We start from the raw sequence: 20,341 nt of genomic DNA on the forward strand, positions 1-20,341 counted from the left end.
CCTACCCAACAGTGGGCTCACAGTCTAAAAGGAGCTGACAGTCTAGGGGGAGAGACGGACGTGAATAGAAAGAAATGAATGAAGGATGTGGACTTAAGTGGTGTGGGGCTGGGATTTGAACATATTTATTACTCTACTTATTTTATTAATGATGAGTCTATAGCTAGGATTCTATTTATTCCGAGGGTGTTGTCACTCGTCTGCTTGTTGTATTTTGTGTTGTCTGTCTCCCCCTTCTAGCCTGTGAGCCCGTCGTTGGGTCGGGACCGTCTCCGGATGTTGCCGACTTGTACTTCCCAAGCGCTTGGTCCAGTGCTCTGCACACAGTAAGCGCTCAGTAAATACGATTGAATGAATGAAGGAATACAGTGCTCTGCACACAGTAAGCGCTTAGTAAATATGATTGAATGAATGAATAAATGAATGTGAGCCTGCTGTTGGGTAGGGACCGTCTCTGTATGTTGCCAACTTGTACTTCCCAAGTGCTTAGTACAGTGCTCTGCACACAGTAAGCGCTCAATAAATACAATTGATTGATTGATTGATTACTCTATTTTACTTGTACATATCTATTCTATTTATTTTGTTTTGTTAATATGTTTGGTTTTGTTCTCTGTCTCCCCCTTCTAGACTGTAAGCCCACTGTTGGGTAGGGACCGTCTCTATATGTTGCCAACTTGTACTTCCCAAGCGCTTAGTCCAGTGCTCTGCACACAGTAAGCGCTCAATAAATACAATTGATGGATTGATTGATTGATTGATTCACCCCCATTTTACAGATGAGGGAACTGAGGCCCAGAGAAGTGAAGTGAATGAATGGGATGAAGACTGTGAGCCCCACGGGGGACAACCTGATCACCTTGTATCCCCCCAGTGCTTAGAACAGTGCTTTGCACATAGTAAGCGCTTAACAAATGCCATCATTATTATCAGGACAACAGGCCGGGGGATCCGGCGGGCTGGACGGGGAGTCTAGACTGTGAGCCCACTGTTGGGTAGGGACCGTCTCTAGATGTTGCCGACTTGTACTTCCCAAGCGCTTAGTCCAGTGCTCTGCACACAGTAAGCGCTCAATAAATACAATTGAATGAATTGGACAGATGGGAGATCCAGTGGGCGGGCCTCCTGGATGGGGGGATCCGGCAGGCGGGCTGGGATCACGCAGGAAACCCTGGGGTGCAGAGAGACTCCGAGGCCAAGGTGACTCCGAGGCAGGCGGACGGATGGATGGATGGACGGCTCCCAGCCCTCTGAGCGGCGAGACCGTCTCTATATGTCACCAACTTGTCCTTCCCAAGCGCTTAGTACAGTGCTCTGCACACAGTAAGCGCTCAATAAATACGATTGAATGAATGAATGACTGAGACCCAGCGGCCTTAGTTGGCATGAGGAATCGGAGGAATCCTCCAGCCCGGCCTCTCCACGTGGCCGACCCAAGGCCGCCATTCTGTGCAAAGGCCCGGCCCGAGGCCTCGACTGGTGCCTGGGGACCAGTGGGGGTTTCCTCGCCTTCCCCCGAGGGCAGCAGCAGTGGTGGCCTTGGTGGTAACATAATTTCATCTTCTCTTTATCTGGACCACCCCGCACCCTCCGCTCCTCTGCCGCTAATCTCCTCCCCGTACCTCGTTCTCACCCGTCCCGCCATCGACCCCCGGCCCACGTCATCCCCCGGGCCTGGAATGCCCCCAATCCCTCTGCCCATCCGCCAAACTAGCTCTCTTCCTCCCTTCAAGTCCCTACAGAGAGCTCACCTTCCCCCCTCCCATCCCCACAGGACTTACCTAGATCTCTGTCATTTTATTTATTTGTACTGATGTCCGTCTCCCCGTCTCCAGACTGTAAGCTCGTTGTGGGCAGGGAATGTTTATTGTTGTACTGTACTTTCCCAAGTGCTTAGTACAGTACTCTGCACACGGAAAGCACTCAATAAATACAATGGAATGAATGAATGAAAAAGCGATTTGCCCAAGGCCACACAGAAGACAAGTGGCGGGGTTGGAATGAGAACCCAAGTCCTTCTTACACCCAGGCCTGGGCTCTATCCACAAAGCCACGCTGCTTCTCTACATTGAATAATAATAATTCTATACGTCTATTCTATACGTCTCTATACGTTGCCAACTTGTACTTCCCAAGCGCTTAGTGCAGTGCTCTGCACACAGTAAGCGCTCAGTAAATACAATGGATTAACAAATACCATAAAAAAGAGGGAGGGTGGAGAGGAGAAATGAGGGCCTGAAAGGCCTCTTAGAGGATGTGTGACGTGTACAGGGCTTCGAAGGTGGTGGTCTGTTCGGATATGTTCTCCCTCACCATACTTACTATTCTATTTATTTTACTTTGTTAATTTGTTTTGTTGTCTGTCTCCCCCTTCTAGACTGTGAGCCCGCTGTTGGGTAGGGACCGTCTCTAGATGTTGCCGACTTGTACTTCCCAAGCGCTTAGTACAGTGCTCCGCACACAGTAAGCGCTCAATAAATACGGTTGAATGAATGAATGAATAATAATAATGGCATTTATTAAGAGCTTACTATGTGAGAAGCACTGTTCTAAGCACTCGAGAGGTTACAAGGTCGTCCCACGTCGGGCTCACAGCCTTAATCCCCATTTTCCAGATGAGGTCACTGAGGCACAGATAAGTCAAGTGACTTGCTCAAAGTCTCACAGCTGACAAGCCCAGAGAAGTGAAGTGGCTTGCCCGAAGTCACCCAGCTGACAAGTGGCGGAGCCGGGATTCGAACCCATGACCTCTGGCTCCCAAGCCCGGGCTCTTTCCACTGAGCCACGCTGTCCGTGTTTGGCTTTGCTCGGTCCTTGTGCTTTCTGAGGTGCAGGCCGCCCGTTCCTATGGAAAGAAAACCTTTGGCTCTGGGACAACCAGGGACTCCAAGGCGGAATCTCAGCCTCAGCAGGGAGCTGGGGGCGGTGAGTGGGAATGTTTAATCCAAGGGCTCTCTCTGCTGGTATTTTTGTGTCCTCAGCCCATTTTCTTTCTCTTTTGGAATGAGGGATCTTGCCCTCTTTCTTTCATTCACTCATTCATTCATTCATTCATTCATTCATTCAATCGGCCCACGTCCTCCCCCTGGCCCGGTACCTCGCTCTCGCCTGTCCCGCCATCGACCCCCGGCCCACGTCCTCCCCCGGGCCTGGAATGCCCCCAATCCCTCTGCCCACCCGCCAAGCTCGCTCTCTTCCTCCCTTCAAGGCCCTGCTGAGAGCTCACCTCCTCCAGGAGGCCTTCCCAGACTGAGCCCCTTCTTTCCTCTCCCCCTCGTCCCCCTCTCCATCCCCGTCTTACCTCCTTCCCTTCCCCACAGCACCTGTATATATGTATATATGGTTGTACATATTTATTACTCTATTTATCTATTTATTTATTTATTTTACTTGTACATTTCTATCCTACTTATTTTATTTTGTTGGTATGTTTGGTTCTGTTCTCTGTCTCCCCCTTTTAGACTGTGAGCCCACTGTTGGGTAGGGACTGTCTCTATGTGATGCCAATTTGTACTTCCCAAGCGCTTAGTACAGTGCTCTGCACATAGTAAGCGCTCAATAAATACGATTGATTGATTGATTGATTCCCAGACTGAGCCCCCTCCTTCCTCTCTCCCTCATCCCCCTCTCCATCTCCCCTCATCTTACCTCCTTCCCTTCCCCATAGCACCTGTATATATGTATATATGTTTGTACATAGTTATTACTCTATTTATTTTACTTGTACATATCTATTCTATTTATTTTATTTTGTTAATATGTTTGGTTTTGTTCTCTGTCTCCCCTTCTAGACTGTGAGCCCACTGTTGGGTAGGGATCATCTCTATATGTTGCCAACTTGTACTTCCCAAGCGCTTAGTCCAGTGCTCTGCACACAGTAAGCACTCAATAAATACGATTGATTGATTGATTGAGCGCTTACTGTGTGCAGAGCACTGTACCGAGCGCTTGGGACGTACAAGTTGGCAACATATAGAGACGGTCCCTACCCAACAGCGGGCTCGCAGTCTGTTAAGCGCTTACTATGTGCGAAGCACTGTTCGAAGTGCCGGGGGGAATACAAGGTGATCAGGTTGTCCCACGGGGGGCTCACAGTTTTAATCCCCATTTTCCAGATGAGGGAACTGAGGCCCAGAGAAGTGAAGTGACTCGCCCAAAGTCACACAGCCGACAAGTGGCGGAGCAGGGATTTGAACCCATGACCTCTGACTCCAAAGCCCGGGCTCTTTCCACTGCGCCACGCTGATTCTCAATCACAATATATTATTACCCAACAACGGGCTCACAGGCTAGAAGGTGGGGAGACAGACAACAAAATAAACCACGTAGGTAGTGTTCTTTCCGCTAGACCACACTGCTTCTCAAATGGTGGTGTCCCAGCCTGGGCGGCCTTGAGCCCGATGCCCAGCGACACGAGAAGGATCCTTCATCCCAGACCCGCTTCCCATCCGGAAGAGCTGGAATGATGATGCTTAGTACAGTGCTCTGCACATAGTAAGCGCTCAATAAATACGATTGATGATGATGATGATGATGATGGCATTTGTTGAGCGCTTACTATGTGCAAAGCACTGTTCTAAGCACTGGGGGGGGATACAGTGTGATCAAGTTGTCCCACGTGGGGCTCGCAGTCTTCATCCCCATTTTTACAGATGAGGTAACTGAGGCTCAGAGAAGTGAAGTGATGATAATGGCCTTTATTGAGCGCTTACTATGTGCAAAGCACTGTTCTAAGCACTGGGGAGGTTACAAGGCGATCAGGTTGTCCCACGGGGGGGCTCACAGTCTTAACCCCGTTTTACAGATGAGGGAACTGAGGCACAGAGAAGTTAAGTGACTTGCCCAAAGTCACACAGCTGACAATTTGCAGACCTGGGATTTGAACCCATGACCTCTGACTCTAAAGCCCGAGCTCTTTCCACTGAGCCACGCTGCTTCTCGAAGAGTAAACTCACACCAAACTCTTCAAATCTGCCCAATCCAGCCCCCTTTCTAAGCCACGCGCTTCCCCTGGCTTAGTGGATAGAGCCCGGGCCTGAGAGTCAGAAGGGGCATGGATTCTAATCCTGCCTCTGCCGCTTATCTGCTGGGTGACCTTGGGCAAGTCGCTTCACTTCTCTGGGCCTCAGTTCCCTCATCTATAAATCGGGGATTAAGACTGTGAGCCCCGTGTAGATAGGGACTGTGTCCAACCCAATTACCTTATGTCTAATAATAATAATGATAATAATAATGGCATTTATTAAGTGCTTACTAAGTGCAAAGCACTGTTCTAAGCGCTGGAGCACTGTTCTAAGAGCTGGCGCATAGTAAGCACTTAACGAATACCATAATATTGTGGTAGAGAGAAGCAGCGTGGCTCAGTGGACAGATAGGGGGCTTTGGAGTTAGAGGTTATGGGTTCAAATCCCGGCTCCGCCAATTGTCAGCTGTGTGACTTTGGGCAAGTCACTTCACTTCTCTGGGCCTCAGTTATCTCATCTGCAAAACGGGGATTAAGACTGTGAGCCCCGTGTGGGACAGGGACTGTGTCCAACCCAATTATCTTATGTCTAATAATAATAATAATAATAATGGCATTTATTAAGCACTTACTAAGTGCAAAGCACTGTTCCGAGCGCTGGAGCACTGTTCTAAGCACTTAACGAATACCATAATACTATGGTAGAGAGAAGCAGAGTGGCTCAGTGGACAGATCGGGGGCTTTGGGTTCAAATCCCGGCTCCGCCAAGTGTCAGCTGTGTGACTTTGGTCAAGTCACTTCACTTCTCTGGGCCTCAGTTCCCTCATCCGGCAAATGGGCATTAAAACTGCGAGCCCCTTGTGGGACAACCTGATCACCTTGTATTCCCCCCGGCACTTAGAACAGTGCTGTCTGTCTCCCCCTTCTAGACTGTGAGCCCGTTGTCGGGTAGGGGCCGTCTCTATATGTTGCCGACTTGTACTTCCCAAGCGCTTAGTACAGTGCTCTGCGCACAGAAAGCACTCAATAAATACGATTGAATGAATGAATGAATGTGGAAAGGAACGGTGGTCTTGGTTTCCCCAGGCGCAGAGGAGGCCAAGGGCGGCCTGGCCGGACTGGTCACCCCACCGCTGGACGAGCAGGACGTGGACTCCGGCGTGGGCTTCTCCCGGGAAAGGTACATTTGTCTCATGGGCGGCAGGGAGCCTGGCACCCACTCCTTCTTTCTCCTTTTCAAGGAGACTCCGCTCTCTCGTTCACCCCTCACATCCAAGCCGTCACCCAAACCTGCCGGTCTCACCTCTGCAACATCGCCAAGATCCGCCCTTTCCTCTCCATCCAAACCACTACCCTGCTCGTTCAAGCTCTCATCCTATCCCGTCTGGATTACTGTATCAGCCTCCTCTCCGATCTCCCATCCTCGTGTCTCTCCCCACTTCAACCTATACTTCACAACACTGCCCAGATTGTCTTTGTACAGAGACGCTCTGGGCATGTTACTCCCCTCCTCAAAAATCTCCAGTGGCTACCAAGCATCAGGCAGAAACTCCTCACCCTGGGCTTCAAGGCTGTCCATCCATCCATCCATCCCCTGGCCCCCTCCTACCTCCCCTCCCTTCTCTCCTTCTCCAGCCCAGCCCGCACCCTCCGCTCCTCCGCCGCTAATCTCCTCACCGTTAGGCCTCGTTCTCGCCCGTCCCGCCATCGACCCCCATCCCACGTCATCCCCCGGGCCTGGAATGCCCCCAATCCCTCTGCCCATCCGCCAAGCTCGCTCTCTTCCTCCCTTCAAAGAGTAATAAATATGTACAAGCATATATACGTATATACAGGTGCTGTGGGGAGGGGAAGGAGGTAAGGTGGGGGAGAGCAAGGAGGGGGCTGAGTGCGGGAAGGCCTCCTGGAGGAGGTGAGCTCTCAGTAGGGTTTTGAAGGGAGGAAGAAAGTGAGCTTGGCGGATGTGTGGAGGAGGGCATTCCAGGCCCGGGGGAGGACGTGGGCCGGGGGTCGACGACGGGACGGGCGAAAAAATATGGAACGCTTCACAAATTTGCGTGTCATTCTTGCGCAGGGGCCGTGCTAATCTTCTCTGTATCGTTCCAATTTTAGTATATGTGGGGCTCCGCTACTTAATAATAATGGCATTTGTTAAGCGCTTACTATGTGCGAAGCACTGTTCTAAGCTCTGGGGGGGATACAAGGCGATCAGGTTGTCCCACGTGGGGCTCACAGTCAATCCCCATTTTACAGATGAGGTGACTGAGGCTCAGAGAAATTAAGTCACACAGCAGACGTGGCGGAGCCGGGATTCGAACCCATGACCTCTGGCTCCAAAGCCCGGGCTCTTACCACTGAGCCACGCTGCTTCTCCTACTTGTCTGCTGGGTGACCTTGGGCAAGCCACTTAGCTTCTCCGTGCCTCCATTACCTCGTGTATTTGTCTGGAGCTCCAAGCAGGTGTAAATCAGGATAACAACCGCTGAGAGCAATTGAAGCTTTAATCTAGAGTGAGCCGCACACCTGGGAGTCATGGTAGGTTTCCGAGAGAGAGAGTTTCTTGTCCTGAATGAGGTTTGGAAGGCATAAAATAACCGTGCCTATGTGCCAAGCACTGTTCTAAGCACCGGGGGTAGATGCCAGGCAATCGGGTTGTCCCTCGTGGGGCTCACGGTCTTCGCCTCCATTTTCTAGATGAGGTAACTGAGGCACGGAGACGGTGAGCGACCTGCCCAAAGTCACACAGCTGCCAAGTGGTGGGGCTGGGACTAGAACCCACAACCTCTGACTCCCAAGGCCGGGCTCTTTCCACTAAGTCTGTGTAAGCTTGTGCCCATGATTAAGTAAGTGTGTGTGTGTGTGTGTGTGTGTGTGTGTGTGTAGTTGTGCAGCTCAAGGGCGAGGAGACCACCTGGGGTGTGATTTTTAATTCTATAATAATATAGAATAATAATAACATAGAATAATTCTATAATAATATAGAATAACAATAATAATATAGAATGATTCTATAATAATATAGAATAACGATAATAATGTAGAATAATTCTACAATTCTATTTATTCTGACAGTTTTGACACCTGTCTACTTGTTCTTTGTCATCTGTCTCCCCCTTCTATTCATTCATTCATTCAATCCTATTTATTGAGCGCTTACTGTGTGCAGAGCACTGGACTAAGCGCCTGGGAAGTCCAAGTCGGCAGCATCTAGAGCCGGTCCCTACCCAACAGCGGGCTCACGGTCTAGAAGAGGGAGGCAGACGACAAAAAGCAAGGCATATTAACCAAATAAAATAAATAGAATAAATACGTACAAATGAAATAAATAAATAGATAGAGTAATAAATCCATACAAACAGATATACACATATACAGGTGCTGTGGGGAGGGGAAGGAGGGATGGGGAAGAAGGGGAGAGGAAGGAGGGGGCTCAGTCTGGACTGACTGACTGACTTCTAGACTGTGAGCCCTCTGTTGGGTAGGGACCGTCTCTAGATGTTGCCGACTTGGACTTCCCCAGCACTTAGTACAGTGCTCTGCACACAGTAAGCGCTCAATAAATAGACACAAGTGGTGTGGGGAGGGGGGACGATGGAGAGGGGAGGAGGAGCAGAGGAAAAGGGGGCTCAGTGTGGGAAGGCCTCCTGGAGGAGGTGAGCCTTCAGTAGGGCTTTGAAGGGAGGAAGTGTGCTAGTTTGGACCCCCCGAGCAGGCCCTACTGAGAGCTCACCTCCTCCAGGAGGCCTTCCCAGACTGAGCCCCTTCCTTCCTCTCCCCCTCGTCCCCCTCTCCATCCCCCCATCTTACCTCCTTCGCTTCCCCACAGCACCTGTATATATGTAGATATGTTTGTACAGATTTATTACTCTATTTATTTATTTTACTTGTACATATCTTTTCTATTTTGTTAATATGTTTGGTTTTGTTCTCTGCCTCCCCCTTCTAGACCGTGAGCCCACTGTTGGGTAGGGACTGTCTCTGTATGTTGCCAACTTGTACTTCCCAAGCGCTTAGTACAGTGCTCTGCACACGGTAAGTGCTCAATAAATACGATTGATTGATTGATTGATTTGAGGAGGGAGGACATTCCAGGCCAGAATAGGAACAGAGCTGACGGGACGTTAGGATGTGGGCCAGAGACTGTGTCCAACCTGATTAGCTGGTAATAATAATAATAATAATGGCATTTATTAAGTGCTTACTTTGTGCAAAGCACTGTTATAAGCACTGGGGGGAGGAATACAAGGTGATCAGGTTGTCCCAGTCAATCCCCATTTTACAGATGAGGTAACTGAGATGCAGAGAAGTGAAGCGACTTGCCCAAAGTCACCCAGCTGACAATTGGCGGAGCTGGGATTTGAACCCATGACCTCTGACTCCAAAGCCCAGGCTCTTTCCACTGAGCCATGCTTCTTCTCTGGTACCCAGCTATTAGAGCAGTGCTTGACACATAGTAAGCGCTTAATGAATAAAATAATAATAATAATAATAATGATAATCCACTTGGTACAAGAAACATCTGCTTGTGACTCCAACCAGAGAGCCTTATCTGGTTGACCGTGAGCTCTTGGAGGGCAAGAACTGGGCTTCGCTAGGCTGGACATCCTTAAGCATTTAGAATAATAATAATAATAATAATAATAATGGCATTTGTTAAGCGCTTACTATGTGCAAAGCACTGTTCTAAGCGCTGGGGTGGATACAAGGTGATCAGGTTGTTCCACGTGGGGCTCACAGTCTTCACCCCCATTTTACAGATGAGGTAACTGAGGCCCAGAGAAGTTAAGTGGCTTGCCCAAGGTCACACAGCGTGGCTCAGTGGAAAGAGCCCGGGCTTTGGAGTCAGAGGTCATGGGTTCAAATCCCAACTCTGCCAATTGTCAGCTGTGTGACTTTGGGTGAGTCACTTCACTTCTCTGTGCCTCAGTTACTTCATCTGTAAAATGGGGATGAAGACTGTGAGCCCCCTGTGGGACAACCTGATCATCTCAGCACTTAGGACAGTGCTTTGCACATAGTAAGCGCTGAACAAATACCATCATTATTATTATGTGGTGGAGCCGGGATTCGAACCCATGACCTCTGACTCCAAAGCCCGGGCTCTTTCCACTGAGCCATGCTGCTTCTCTAACAACACTGTGTGGGCGGTAGATGCTTAGCATATACTATTGATCTACTACTGACACTTAGTAGATACTACTAGAGAAGCAGTGTGGCTCAGTGGAAGGAGCCCGGGCTTGGGAGTCAGAGGTCATGGGTTCAAATCCTGGCTCTGCCGCTTGTCAGCTGTGTGACTTTGGGCAAGTCGCTTCACTTCTCTGGGCCTCAGTTCCCTCGTCTGCAAAACGGGGATGAAGACTGTGAGCACCATGTGGGACAACCAGATCACCTTGTAACCACCCCAGCGGTTAGAGCAGTGCCTTGCACATAGTAAGCACTTGACAAATACCATTATTATTATTATTATTATTATTATTATTGTTATTATTATTGGTTGTTGGTGCTGGATGTGCCCAGGATCTAAGTCACTTAGCTTCTCTGTGCCTTAGTTACCTCATCTGTAAAATGGGGATTAAGACTGTGAGCCCCACGTGGGACAACCTGATCACCTTGTAACCTCCCCAGCGCTTAGAACAGTGCTTTGCACATAGTAAGCGCTTAATAAATGCCATCATTATTATTATTATTATTAGTAATTCGAGGTCGGACCTATGGCCTGGCAGGCCTGTGGTCATGGGAATGGGTTCCCTTTCCAAAGACAGCAGGGAGAGAGAGAGAGAGAGGAAAAAAAACTCTGGGAGTAGCTGATAGTCAAATTTACTGAGCGCTTCCTATGTGCAGAGCACCATACTAATCACTTGGAAGAGTACAATAGTAATTCATTCAATCGTATTTATCTTCTAGACTGTGAGCCCGCTGTTGGGTAGGGACCGTCTCTATATGTTGCCGACTCGTACATCCCAAGTGCTTAGTCCAGTGCTCTGCACACAGTGAGCGCTCAATAAATACGATTGAATGAATGAATGAGTTCTCTCTCCTCGACCCCCTCCAGTCTGGCTTCCGTCCCCTTCATTCCACGGAAACTGCGCTCTCAAAGGTCACCAATGACCTCCTGCTTGCCAAATCCAACGGCTCATACTCTGTCCTAATCCTCCTCGACCTCTCAGCTGCCTTTGACACTGTGGACCACCCCCTTCTCCTCAACACGTTATCTGACCTTGGCTTCACTGACTCCGTCCTCTCCTGGTTCTCCTCTTATCTCTCCGGTCGTTCTTTCTCAGTCTCTTTTGCAGGCTCCTCCTCCCCCTCTCATCCTCTTACTGTGGGGGTTCCCCAAGGTTCAGTGCTTGGTCCCCTTCTGTTCTCAATCTACACTCACTCCCTTGGTGACCTCATTCGCTCCCACGGCTTCAACTATCATCTCTACGCTGATGACACCCAGATCTACATCTCTGCCCCTGCTCTCTCCCCCTCCCTCCAGGCTCGCATCTCCTCCTGCCTTCAGGACATCTCCATCTGGATGTCCGCCCGCCACCTAAAGCTCAACATGTCGAAGACTGAGCTCCTTGTCTTCCCTCCCAAACCTTGTCCTCTCCCTAACTTTCCCATCTCTGTTGACGGCACTACCATCCTTCCCGTCTCACAAGCCAGCAACCTCGGTGTCATCCTCGACTCCGCTCTCTCATTCACCCCTCACATCCAAGCCGTCACCAAAACCTGCCGGTCTCAGCTCCGCAACATTGCCAAGATCCGCCCTTTCCTCTCCATCCAAACTGCTACCCTGCTCATTCAAGCTCTCATCCTATCCCGTCTGGACTACTGCACTAGCCTTCTCTCTGATCTCCCATCCTCGTGTCTCTCTCCACTTCAATCCATACTTCATGCTGCTGCCCGGATTATCTTTGTCCAGAAACGCTCTGGACATATTACTCCCCTCCTCAAAAACCTCCAATGGCTACCGATCAATCTGCGCATCAAGCAGAAACTCCTCACCCTGGGCTTCAAGGCTCTCCATCACCTCGCCCCGTCCTACCTCACCTCCCTTCTCTCCTTCTACTGCCCAGCCCGCACCCTCCGCTCCTCCACCACTAATCTCCTCACTGTACCTCGCTCTCGCCTGTCCCGCCATCGACCCCCGGCCCACGTCATCCCCCGGGCCTGGAATGCCCTCCCTCTGCCCATCCGCCAAGCTAGCTCTCTTCCTCCCTTCAAGGCCCTGCTGAGAGCTCACCTCCTCCAGGAGGCCTTCCCAGACTGAGCCCCTTCTTTCCTCTCCCCTCGTCCCCCTCTCCATCCCCCCGTCTTACCTCCTTCCCTTCCCCACAGCACCTGTATATATGTATATATGGTTGTACATATTTATTACTCTATTTATTTATTTATTTATTTATTTTACTTGTACATTTCTATCCTACTTATTTTATTTTGTTGGTATGTTTGGTTCTGTTCTCTGTCTCCCCCTTTTAGACTGTGAGCCCACTGTTGGGTAGGGACTGTCTCTATGTGATGCCAATTTGTACTTCCCAAGCGCTTAGTACAGTGCTCTGCACATAGTAAGCGCTCAATAAATACGATTGATTGATTGATTGATTGATTGATTGAGCACTTACTATGTGCAAAGCACTGCATTAAGCACTTGGGAGAGTATACTATTCATTCATTCATTCAATCGTATTTATTGAGCGCTTACTGTGTGCAGAGCACTGTACTCAGCGCTTGGGGAGTCCAAGTTGGCAACATCTAGAGACGGTCCCTACCCAACAGTGGGCTCACAGTCTAGAAGGAGGATTCATTCATTCAATCTTATTTATTCATACATTCAATCGTATTTATTGAGCCGTTACTGTACGCAGAGCACTGTGCTAAGTGCTATGATGATATAACAGACACATTCCCTGGGGAAAGGAGTACGGGAGTGTTTTCACATCCAGAATTAAAGTGCTTTACCCAGACTGAGCCCCCCTTTCTCCTCTTCTCCTCCCCATCCCCCCGGCCCTACCTCCTTCCTCTCCCTACAGCACCTGTATATATATATTTGTACAGATTTATTACTCTATTTATTTTACTTGTACATATTTACTCTTCTATTTATTTTGTTAATGGTGAGCATACAGCTTTAATTCTATTTGTTCTGACGATTTGGACACCTGTCTACATGTTTTGTTTTGTCATCTGTCTCCCCCTTCTAGACTGTGAGCCCGTTGTTGGGTAGGGACTGTCTCTATATATTGCCGACTTGGACTTCCCAAGCGCTTAGTACAGTGCTCTGCACACAGTAAGTGCTCAATAAATACGATAGAATGAATGAATGAATGAATAAGGACCGTCTCTATATATTGCCAACTTGGACTTCCCAAGTGCTTAGTACAGTGCTCTGCACACAGTAAGCGCTCAATAAATACGACTGGATGAATGAATGAATGAATGCCCACAATTAGCTTAATAATAATAATGATGGCATTTGTTAAGCGCTTACTATGTGCAAAGCACTGTTCTAAGCGCTGAGGGAATACAAGGTGATCAGGTTGTCCCACGTGGGGCTCACAGTCTTAATCCCCATTTTACAGATGGGGTAACTGAGGCTCAGAGAGGTGAAGTGACTTGCCCACTGTCACACAGCAGACATGTGGCAGTGTTGGAATTTGAACCCATGACCTCTGACTCCAAAGCCCGGGCCCTTTCCACTGAGCCTCGCTGGTTAGTCACCGCCGCCGCCGGGGACGGTGGCTTAAAGAGCGCCATCCCTTTGCTCTTTCCACAGGCCCGGGAACTCTGGAGCCACGGACCATCTTCCCGAGAAGCTACTTCTATCCGGAGAAAGTGGAGGAGAGGCCGGGCCGGGAGAGCTCCGAAAGCCAACTCCGGATGACATCAGCACCGTGAGAAGCAATAATAATAATAATGATGGCATTTGTTAAGCGCTTACTGTGTGCCAAGCACTGTTGTAAGCGTCCTGTGGGCACAGTGCCCTATCTCCCTCCACCTCCAAAAATAATACTACTAATAATAATAGTATTTGTCAAGCACTGTACTAAGCCCTGAGGTTGACAAGATCATCGGGTCAGACGCAGTTCCTGCCCCACAGTGGGTTCACAGCCTAAAGCAGGGTGGGGGGGACAGTGATCTCATCCCTATTTAACTGATAGGAAATTGAGGCCCAGAGCAGTTTAATGATCCGCTCAAGCTCACACAGCAGACAAATGGCAGGATTAGAACCCAGGTCCTCTGACTCCCATACTCAGGCTCTTTCCATGAGGCCACTTGCTTTTTTCCACCTCCCTTCACTTTCTTGCCCCCTCACCAACCTCCTTTCTCCCTCCTCCTACCCTCTTCCCTCCTTCCATCTCCCTCCTTCAACCTTCCACCCCTTTACTTCCTTCTCCCTTCCCTAACTATTCAGGGTGGATAATAATAATAATAATAATAGTAATAATAATAATATTTGTTAAGTGCTTACTATGTGCCAAGCACTGTTCTAAGCTCTGGGGTAATAATAATAATAATAATAATGGTGTTTGTTAAGCACTTACTATGTGCCAAGCACTGTTCTAAGCACTGGGGAGGATATAAGGTGATCAGGCTGTCCCACGTGGGGCTCACAGTCTTCATCCCCATTTTACAGATGAGGGAACTGAGGCACAGAGAAGTTAAGTGCCCAAGGTCACACAGCAGACAAGCGGCGGAGCCGGGATTAGAACCCATGACCTCTGACTCCAAAGCCCGGGCTCTTTCCACCGAACCACGCTGGGTAGACGCAAGGTCATCAGGTTGTCCCACGTGGGGCTCACAGTCTCAATCCCCATTTTACAGATGAGGTAACCAAGGCACAGAGAAGTGAAGTGACTTGCCCAAAGTTACCAGGGAATAGTAAATATGTACAAGTAAAATGGAGTAATAAATCTGAGCACTTGCGGTGTGCAGAGCACTGTACTAAACACTGGAGAGCACAGTACCACAATAACCCTGCCCACAACGAGCGTACAGTCCAGAGTAACCAGCCTACAGACTGGTTCTAATCCTCACTCTGCCCCTTGTCTTCGGCAGGATCTTGAGCAAGTTGTTTTTCTTCGGTGGGCCTCAGTTACCTCATCTGTGAGATGGGGATTAAGACCGTGCGCTCCGTGAAGGACACAGACTGTGTCCAACCTGACTAGAGAAGCAGCGTGGCTCAGTGGAAAGAGCCCGGGCTTGGGAGTCAGAGGTCATGGGTTCTAATTCCGGCTCCGCCAATTGTCAGCTGTGTGACTTTGGGCAAGTCACTTCACTTCTTTGTGCCTCAGTTCCCTCATCTGGAAAATGGGAATTAAGACTGTTAGACCCCCGTGGGACAACCTTATCACCTTGTTACCTCCCCAGCGCTTAGAACAGTGCTTTGCACATAGTAAGCACTTAACAAATGCCATTATTATTATTATTACCCAGCTGACAAGTGGCAGAGCCGGGATTAGAACCCACAACTTCTGACTCCCAAGCCCGGGCTCTTTCCACTAAGCCACGCTGCTTCTCCCAGTAGCTCCCACGGGGGAAGCTTGGAAGGAGCCCTGCCACCGCAGTGGGGTTTTTTTGTCACTTGTTTGTAACAAACAACCTGGAAATCCAGCTGGAGATGGAGGCACAGCTTCTTTATTTGGGTGGGCTGAGGGAACTGTACTGGGCAAAGCAGGTCAGGAAAAGCTCCAGCCTGTGTGGGTGGGGGCCCGAGTCCTGTGTGCGAGTTCTGATCCTGCGTGGGAGGGGTTTGAGCCTGTTTAGGCGGGTTCTGATTCCTCCCCATCTCCAGGGCAGAGAAGAGTCCGGGACACCGGGGAGAAGGAAGAGACACGGGGCGGCCCAGCCCGGCGTCCGGAGGAGCAGCCCCCGAGGAGCTTCGGGGGACCCGGGCCCCGGCAGAGCGGAGTTCGTTGTCGGTGAGGAAAGGAGCGCGTCTGAACAAGGGGGCGGCTCACAATCAATCAATCAATCAATCAATCGTATTTATTGAGCGCTTACTGTGTGCAGAGCACTGTACTAAGCACTTGGGAAGTACAAGTTGGCAACATATAGAGATGGTCCCTACCCAACAGTGGGCTCACAGTCTAAAAGGGGGAGACAGAGAACAAAACCAAACATACTAACAAAATAAAATAGAATAGAATAGATATGTACAAGTAAAATAAATAAATAAATACACAGACCCCAAATTAGAGGCCTTTCAAAGGGAGCCCCGAGATCCGAGAGTCCTGAGAACCCGAGGGCACAAAGATCTGACAGCCTCGAGAGCCGCTCCCCGAGATCCCGGAGTCCAAAGATACCAGCTCCCAAGAGCCCAAGATCCGAAAGCTCCGAGATCACAGAGTCCCTATATAGTAGATCCAAGAGCCCTGAGATCTGAGAGTCCCGAGATCTGAGAGCGCAAGGATCTGACGGCCTCGAGATCCGCTCCCCGAGATCCCGGAGTCCAAAGATGCCAGCTCCCAAGAACCCAAGATCCGATAGCGTGGCTCAGTAGGAAAGAGCACGGGCTTTGGAGTCAGAGGTCAGGGGTTCAAATCCCTGCTCTGCCAATTGTCAGCTGTGTGACCTTGGGCAAGTCACTTCACTTCTCTGTGCCTCAGTTCCCTCATCTGTAAAATGGGGATTAAGACTGTGAGCCCCACGAGGGACAACCTGATCACCTTGTAACCTACCCAGCGCTTAGAACAGTGCTTTGTACATAGTAAGCGCTTAATAAATGCCATTATTATTATTATTATTATTATTAAGAGCCCTGAGATCTGAGAGTCCCAAGATCTGAGAGCGCAAAGATCTGACAGCCTCGAGATCTGCTCCCCGAGATCCCGGAGTCCAAAGATACCAGCTCCAAGAGCCCAAGATCCGATAGCTCCGAGATCACAGAGTCCCTATATAGTAGATCCAAGAGCCCTGAGATCTGAGAGTCCCGAGATCTGAGAGTGCAAAGATCTGACGGCCTCGAGATCCGCTCCCCGAGATCCCGCAGTCCAAAGATACCAGCTCCAAGAGCCCATGATCCGATAGCTCTGAGATCACAGAGTCCCTATATAGTAGATTCAAGAGCCCTGAGATCTGAGAGTCCCGAGATCTGAGAGTGCAAAGATCTGACGGCCTCGAGATCCACTCCTCGAGATCCCGGAGTCCAAAGATACCAGCTCCAAGAGCCCAAGATCCGATAGCTCTGAGATCACAGAGTCCCTATATAGTAGATCCAAGAGCCCTGAGATCTGAGAGTCCCAAGATCTGAGAGCGCAAAGATCTGACGGCCTCGAGATCTGCTCCCCGAGATCCCGGAGTCCAAAGATACCAGCTCCAAGAGCCCAAGATCCGATAGCTCCGAGATCACAGAGTCCCTATATAGTAGATCCAAGAGCCCTGAGATCTGAGAGTCCCGAGATCTGAGAGCACAAAGATCTGATGGCCTTGAGATCCACTCCCTGAGATCCCGGAATCCAAAGATACCAGCTCCCAAGAGCCCAAGATCCGATAGCTCTGAGATCACAGAGTCCCTATATAGTAGATCCAAGAGCCCTGAGATCTGAGAGTCCCAAGATCTGAGAGCGCAAAGATCTGACGGCCTCGAGATCTGCTCCCCGAGATCCCGGGGTCCAAAGATACCAGCTCCCAAGAGCCCAAGATCCGATAGCTCCGAGATCACAGAGTCCCAATATAGTAGATCCAAGAGCCCTGAGATCTGAGGGTCCCGAGATCTGAGAGCGCAAAGATCTGACGGCCTTAAGATCCGCTCCCTGAGATCCCGGAGTCCAAAGATACCAATCAATCAATCAATCGTATTTATTGAGCGCTTACTATGTGCAGAGCACTGTACTAAGCGCTTGGGAAGTACAAATTGGCATCACATAGAGACAGTCCCTACCCAACAGTGGGCTCACAGCCTAAAAGGGGGCTCCCAAGAGCCCAAGATCCGAAAGCTCCGAGATCACAGAGTCCCAATATAGTAGATCTAAGAGCCCTGAGATCTGAGAGTCCCAAGATCTGAGAGCGCAAAGATCTGACGGCCTCGAGAGCCGCTCCCCGAGATCCCGGAGTCCAAAGATACCAGCTCCAAGAGCCCAAGATCCGAAAGCTCCGAGATCACAGAGTCCCAATATAGTAGATCCAAGAGCCCAAGATCCGAAAGCTCCGAGATCACAGAGTCCCAATATAGTAGATCCAAGAGCCCTGAGATCTGAGAGTCCCGAGATCTGAGATCGCAAAGGATCTGACGGCCTCGAGATCCACTCCCCAAGATAATAATGATGGCATTTCCTCTGGTCCTCAATCAATCAATCAATCAATCGTATTTATTGAGTGCTTACTGTGTTCAGAGCACTGTACTAAGCGCTTAGCACTCTTACCTCATCTCTAAAATGGGGGTGAAGACCGTTAGCCCCAGGTGGGACAACTTGATTACCTTGTAGTAATAATAGCAATAATAATGGAATTTATTAAGCACTTACTGTGTGCAAAGCACTGTTCGAAGCGCTGGGGAGGTTACAAGGTGATCAGATTGTCCCACATGGGGCTCACAGTCTTTATCCCCCTTTTACAGTTGAGGTAACTGAGGCATAGAGAAGTGAAGTGACTTGCCCAAAGTCACACAGCTGACAACTGGCGGAGCCAGGATTTGAACCCATGACCTCTGACTCCAAAGCCCAGGCTCTTTCCACTGAGCCACGCTCCACCCCAGCGCTTAGAACAGTGCTTGGCACACAGTAAGCGCTTAACATATACCATTATTATTATTATTATTATTATTATTATTTATTATTATGCACTTACTATGTGCCAAGCACTGTTCTAAGTGTTGTCTGAGATCCCCAAGATCCTTGAGTCCCCAGATCTGAGAACCTAGAGATAGTGGACGCGAAAGCCCCTAGATCCGAGAGCCCCAAGATCCCAGAGTCCAAAGATAGTAGCTCCAAGAGACCGAGATCTGAAAGTCCCGAGATCTGAAAGCCCAAAGATCCGAGAGCCTCGAAATGCAAAAAACTCCAATTTCCGAGAGTCCCAAGCTCCCAGAGTCCCAAGATAATAGATCTAAGAGCCCCGAGATTCCAGAGTCCCGAAATCTGAGAGCTCCAAGATCTGACAGCCTCGAGATCCGCTCCCTAAGATAATAATTATGGCATTTCCTCTGGGCCTCAGTTCCCTCATCTGTAAAATGGGGGTGAAGACTGTGAGCCCCACGTGGGACAACCTGATCACCTTGTATCCACCCCAGCGCTTAGAACGGTGCTTGGAACTTAACAAATACCGTTATTATTATTATTATTATTATTATTATGAGCTTACTATGTGCCAAGCTCTGTTCTAAGCGCTGTCTGAGAGCCCCAAGATCCTGGAGTACAAATATAGTAGCTTCATGAGCCCCGAGATCCAAGAGTCCCGAGATCTGAGAACCCGAATAATAATAATAATAATAATAATGAGGTATAATAATAATAATGGCATTTATTAAGCACTTACTATGTGCAAAGCACTGTTCTAAGCACTGGGGAGGTTACAAGGTGATCAGGTTGTCCCACGGGGGGCTCACAGTCTTGGTCCCCATTTTACAGATGAGGTAACTGAGGCACAGAGAAGTGAAGTGACTTCCCCAAAGTCACACAGCTGACAAATGGCAGAGCCGGGATTTGTTAAGTGCTTACTATGTGCCAAGAACTGTTCTAAGAGTTGGGGGATATACAAGGTAATCAGGTTGTCCCACGTGGGGCTCACAGTCTTCATCCCCATTTTACAGATGAGGGAACTGAGGCCCAGAGAAGTTAAGTGACTTGCTCAAAGTCACACAGCCGACAAGTGGCGGAGCCGGGATTAGAACCCACGACCTCTGATTCCCAGGCCCGGGCTCTTTCCACTGAGCCACACTGCTTCTCAACGATCCAAGAGCCTTGAAATTCAAGAGCCCCGCATTCTGGGAGACCCAAGATCCCAGAGTCCCAAGATACTAGATCCGAGAGCCCCAAAATCTGAGAGCCCCAAGATCCTACAGTCCCCAGATACGAGATCCAAGAGACCCGAGATCCGAGAACCCCAAGATCCAAGAGTCTCGAGAATCACGCCCTGAGATCCGAGGGCCCCAGATTCCCGGAGGCCAAAGATACTCGATCCGAGAACCAGTGCTCTGCACACCGTAAGCGCTCAATAAATACGACTGAATGAATGAATGAATGAGAACCAAAGATCCTAAAACCCAATCAATCAATCAATCGTATTTATTGAGCGCTTACTGTGTGCAGAGCACTGGACTAAGCGCTTGGGAAGTCCAAGTTGGCACCATATCGAGACGGTCCCTACCCAACAGTGGGCTCACAGTCTAGAAGGGGGAGACAGATAACAAAACAAACCATATCAACAAAATAAAATAAAATAAAAAGCTCTCCG

General features: G+C 49.4%; 1 protein-coding gene and 1 non-coding gene across 2 annotated transcripts in view; one reads left to right on the plus strand and one right to left on the minus strand.

The window, feature by feature from the left end:
- Positions 1 to 20,341, plus strand: part of KIAA2012 (KIAA2012 ortholog) — a 49,851-nt gene that overhangs the window by 6,999 nt on the left and 22,511 nt on the right. The window contains exons 2-4 of the mRNA XM_038749583.1: positions 6,050 to 6,143; positions 13,725 to 13,842; positions 15,744 to 15,870. Of these exons, the coding sequence (XP_038605511.1) occupies positions 6,050 to 6,143; positions 13,725 to 13,842; positions 15,744 to 15,870 (339 nt within the window). The remainder of the gene's footprint in view (positions 1 to 6,049; positions 6,144 to 13,724; positions 13,843 to 15,743; positions 15,871 to 20,341) is intronic.
- On the minus strand, positions 6,993 to 7,095 carry LOC119931216. Its single transcript, XR_005452071.1, has one exon. It is a non-coding gene; the product is annotated as a U6 spliceosomal RNA (small nuclear RNA).

This window comes from Tachyglossus aculeatus, chromosome 7 (assembly GCF_015852505.1).
Source record: "Tachyglossus aculeatus isolate mTacAcu1 chromosome 7, mTacAcu1.pri, whole genome shotgun sequence".
Lineage (NCBI taxonomy): Eukaryota > Metazoa > Chordata > Mammalia > Monotremata > Tachyglossidae > Tachyglossus > Tachyglossus aculeatus.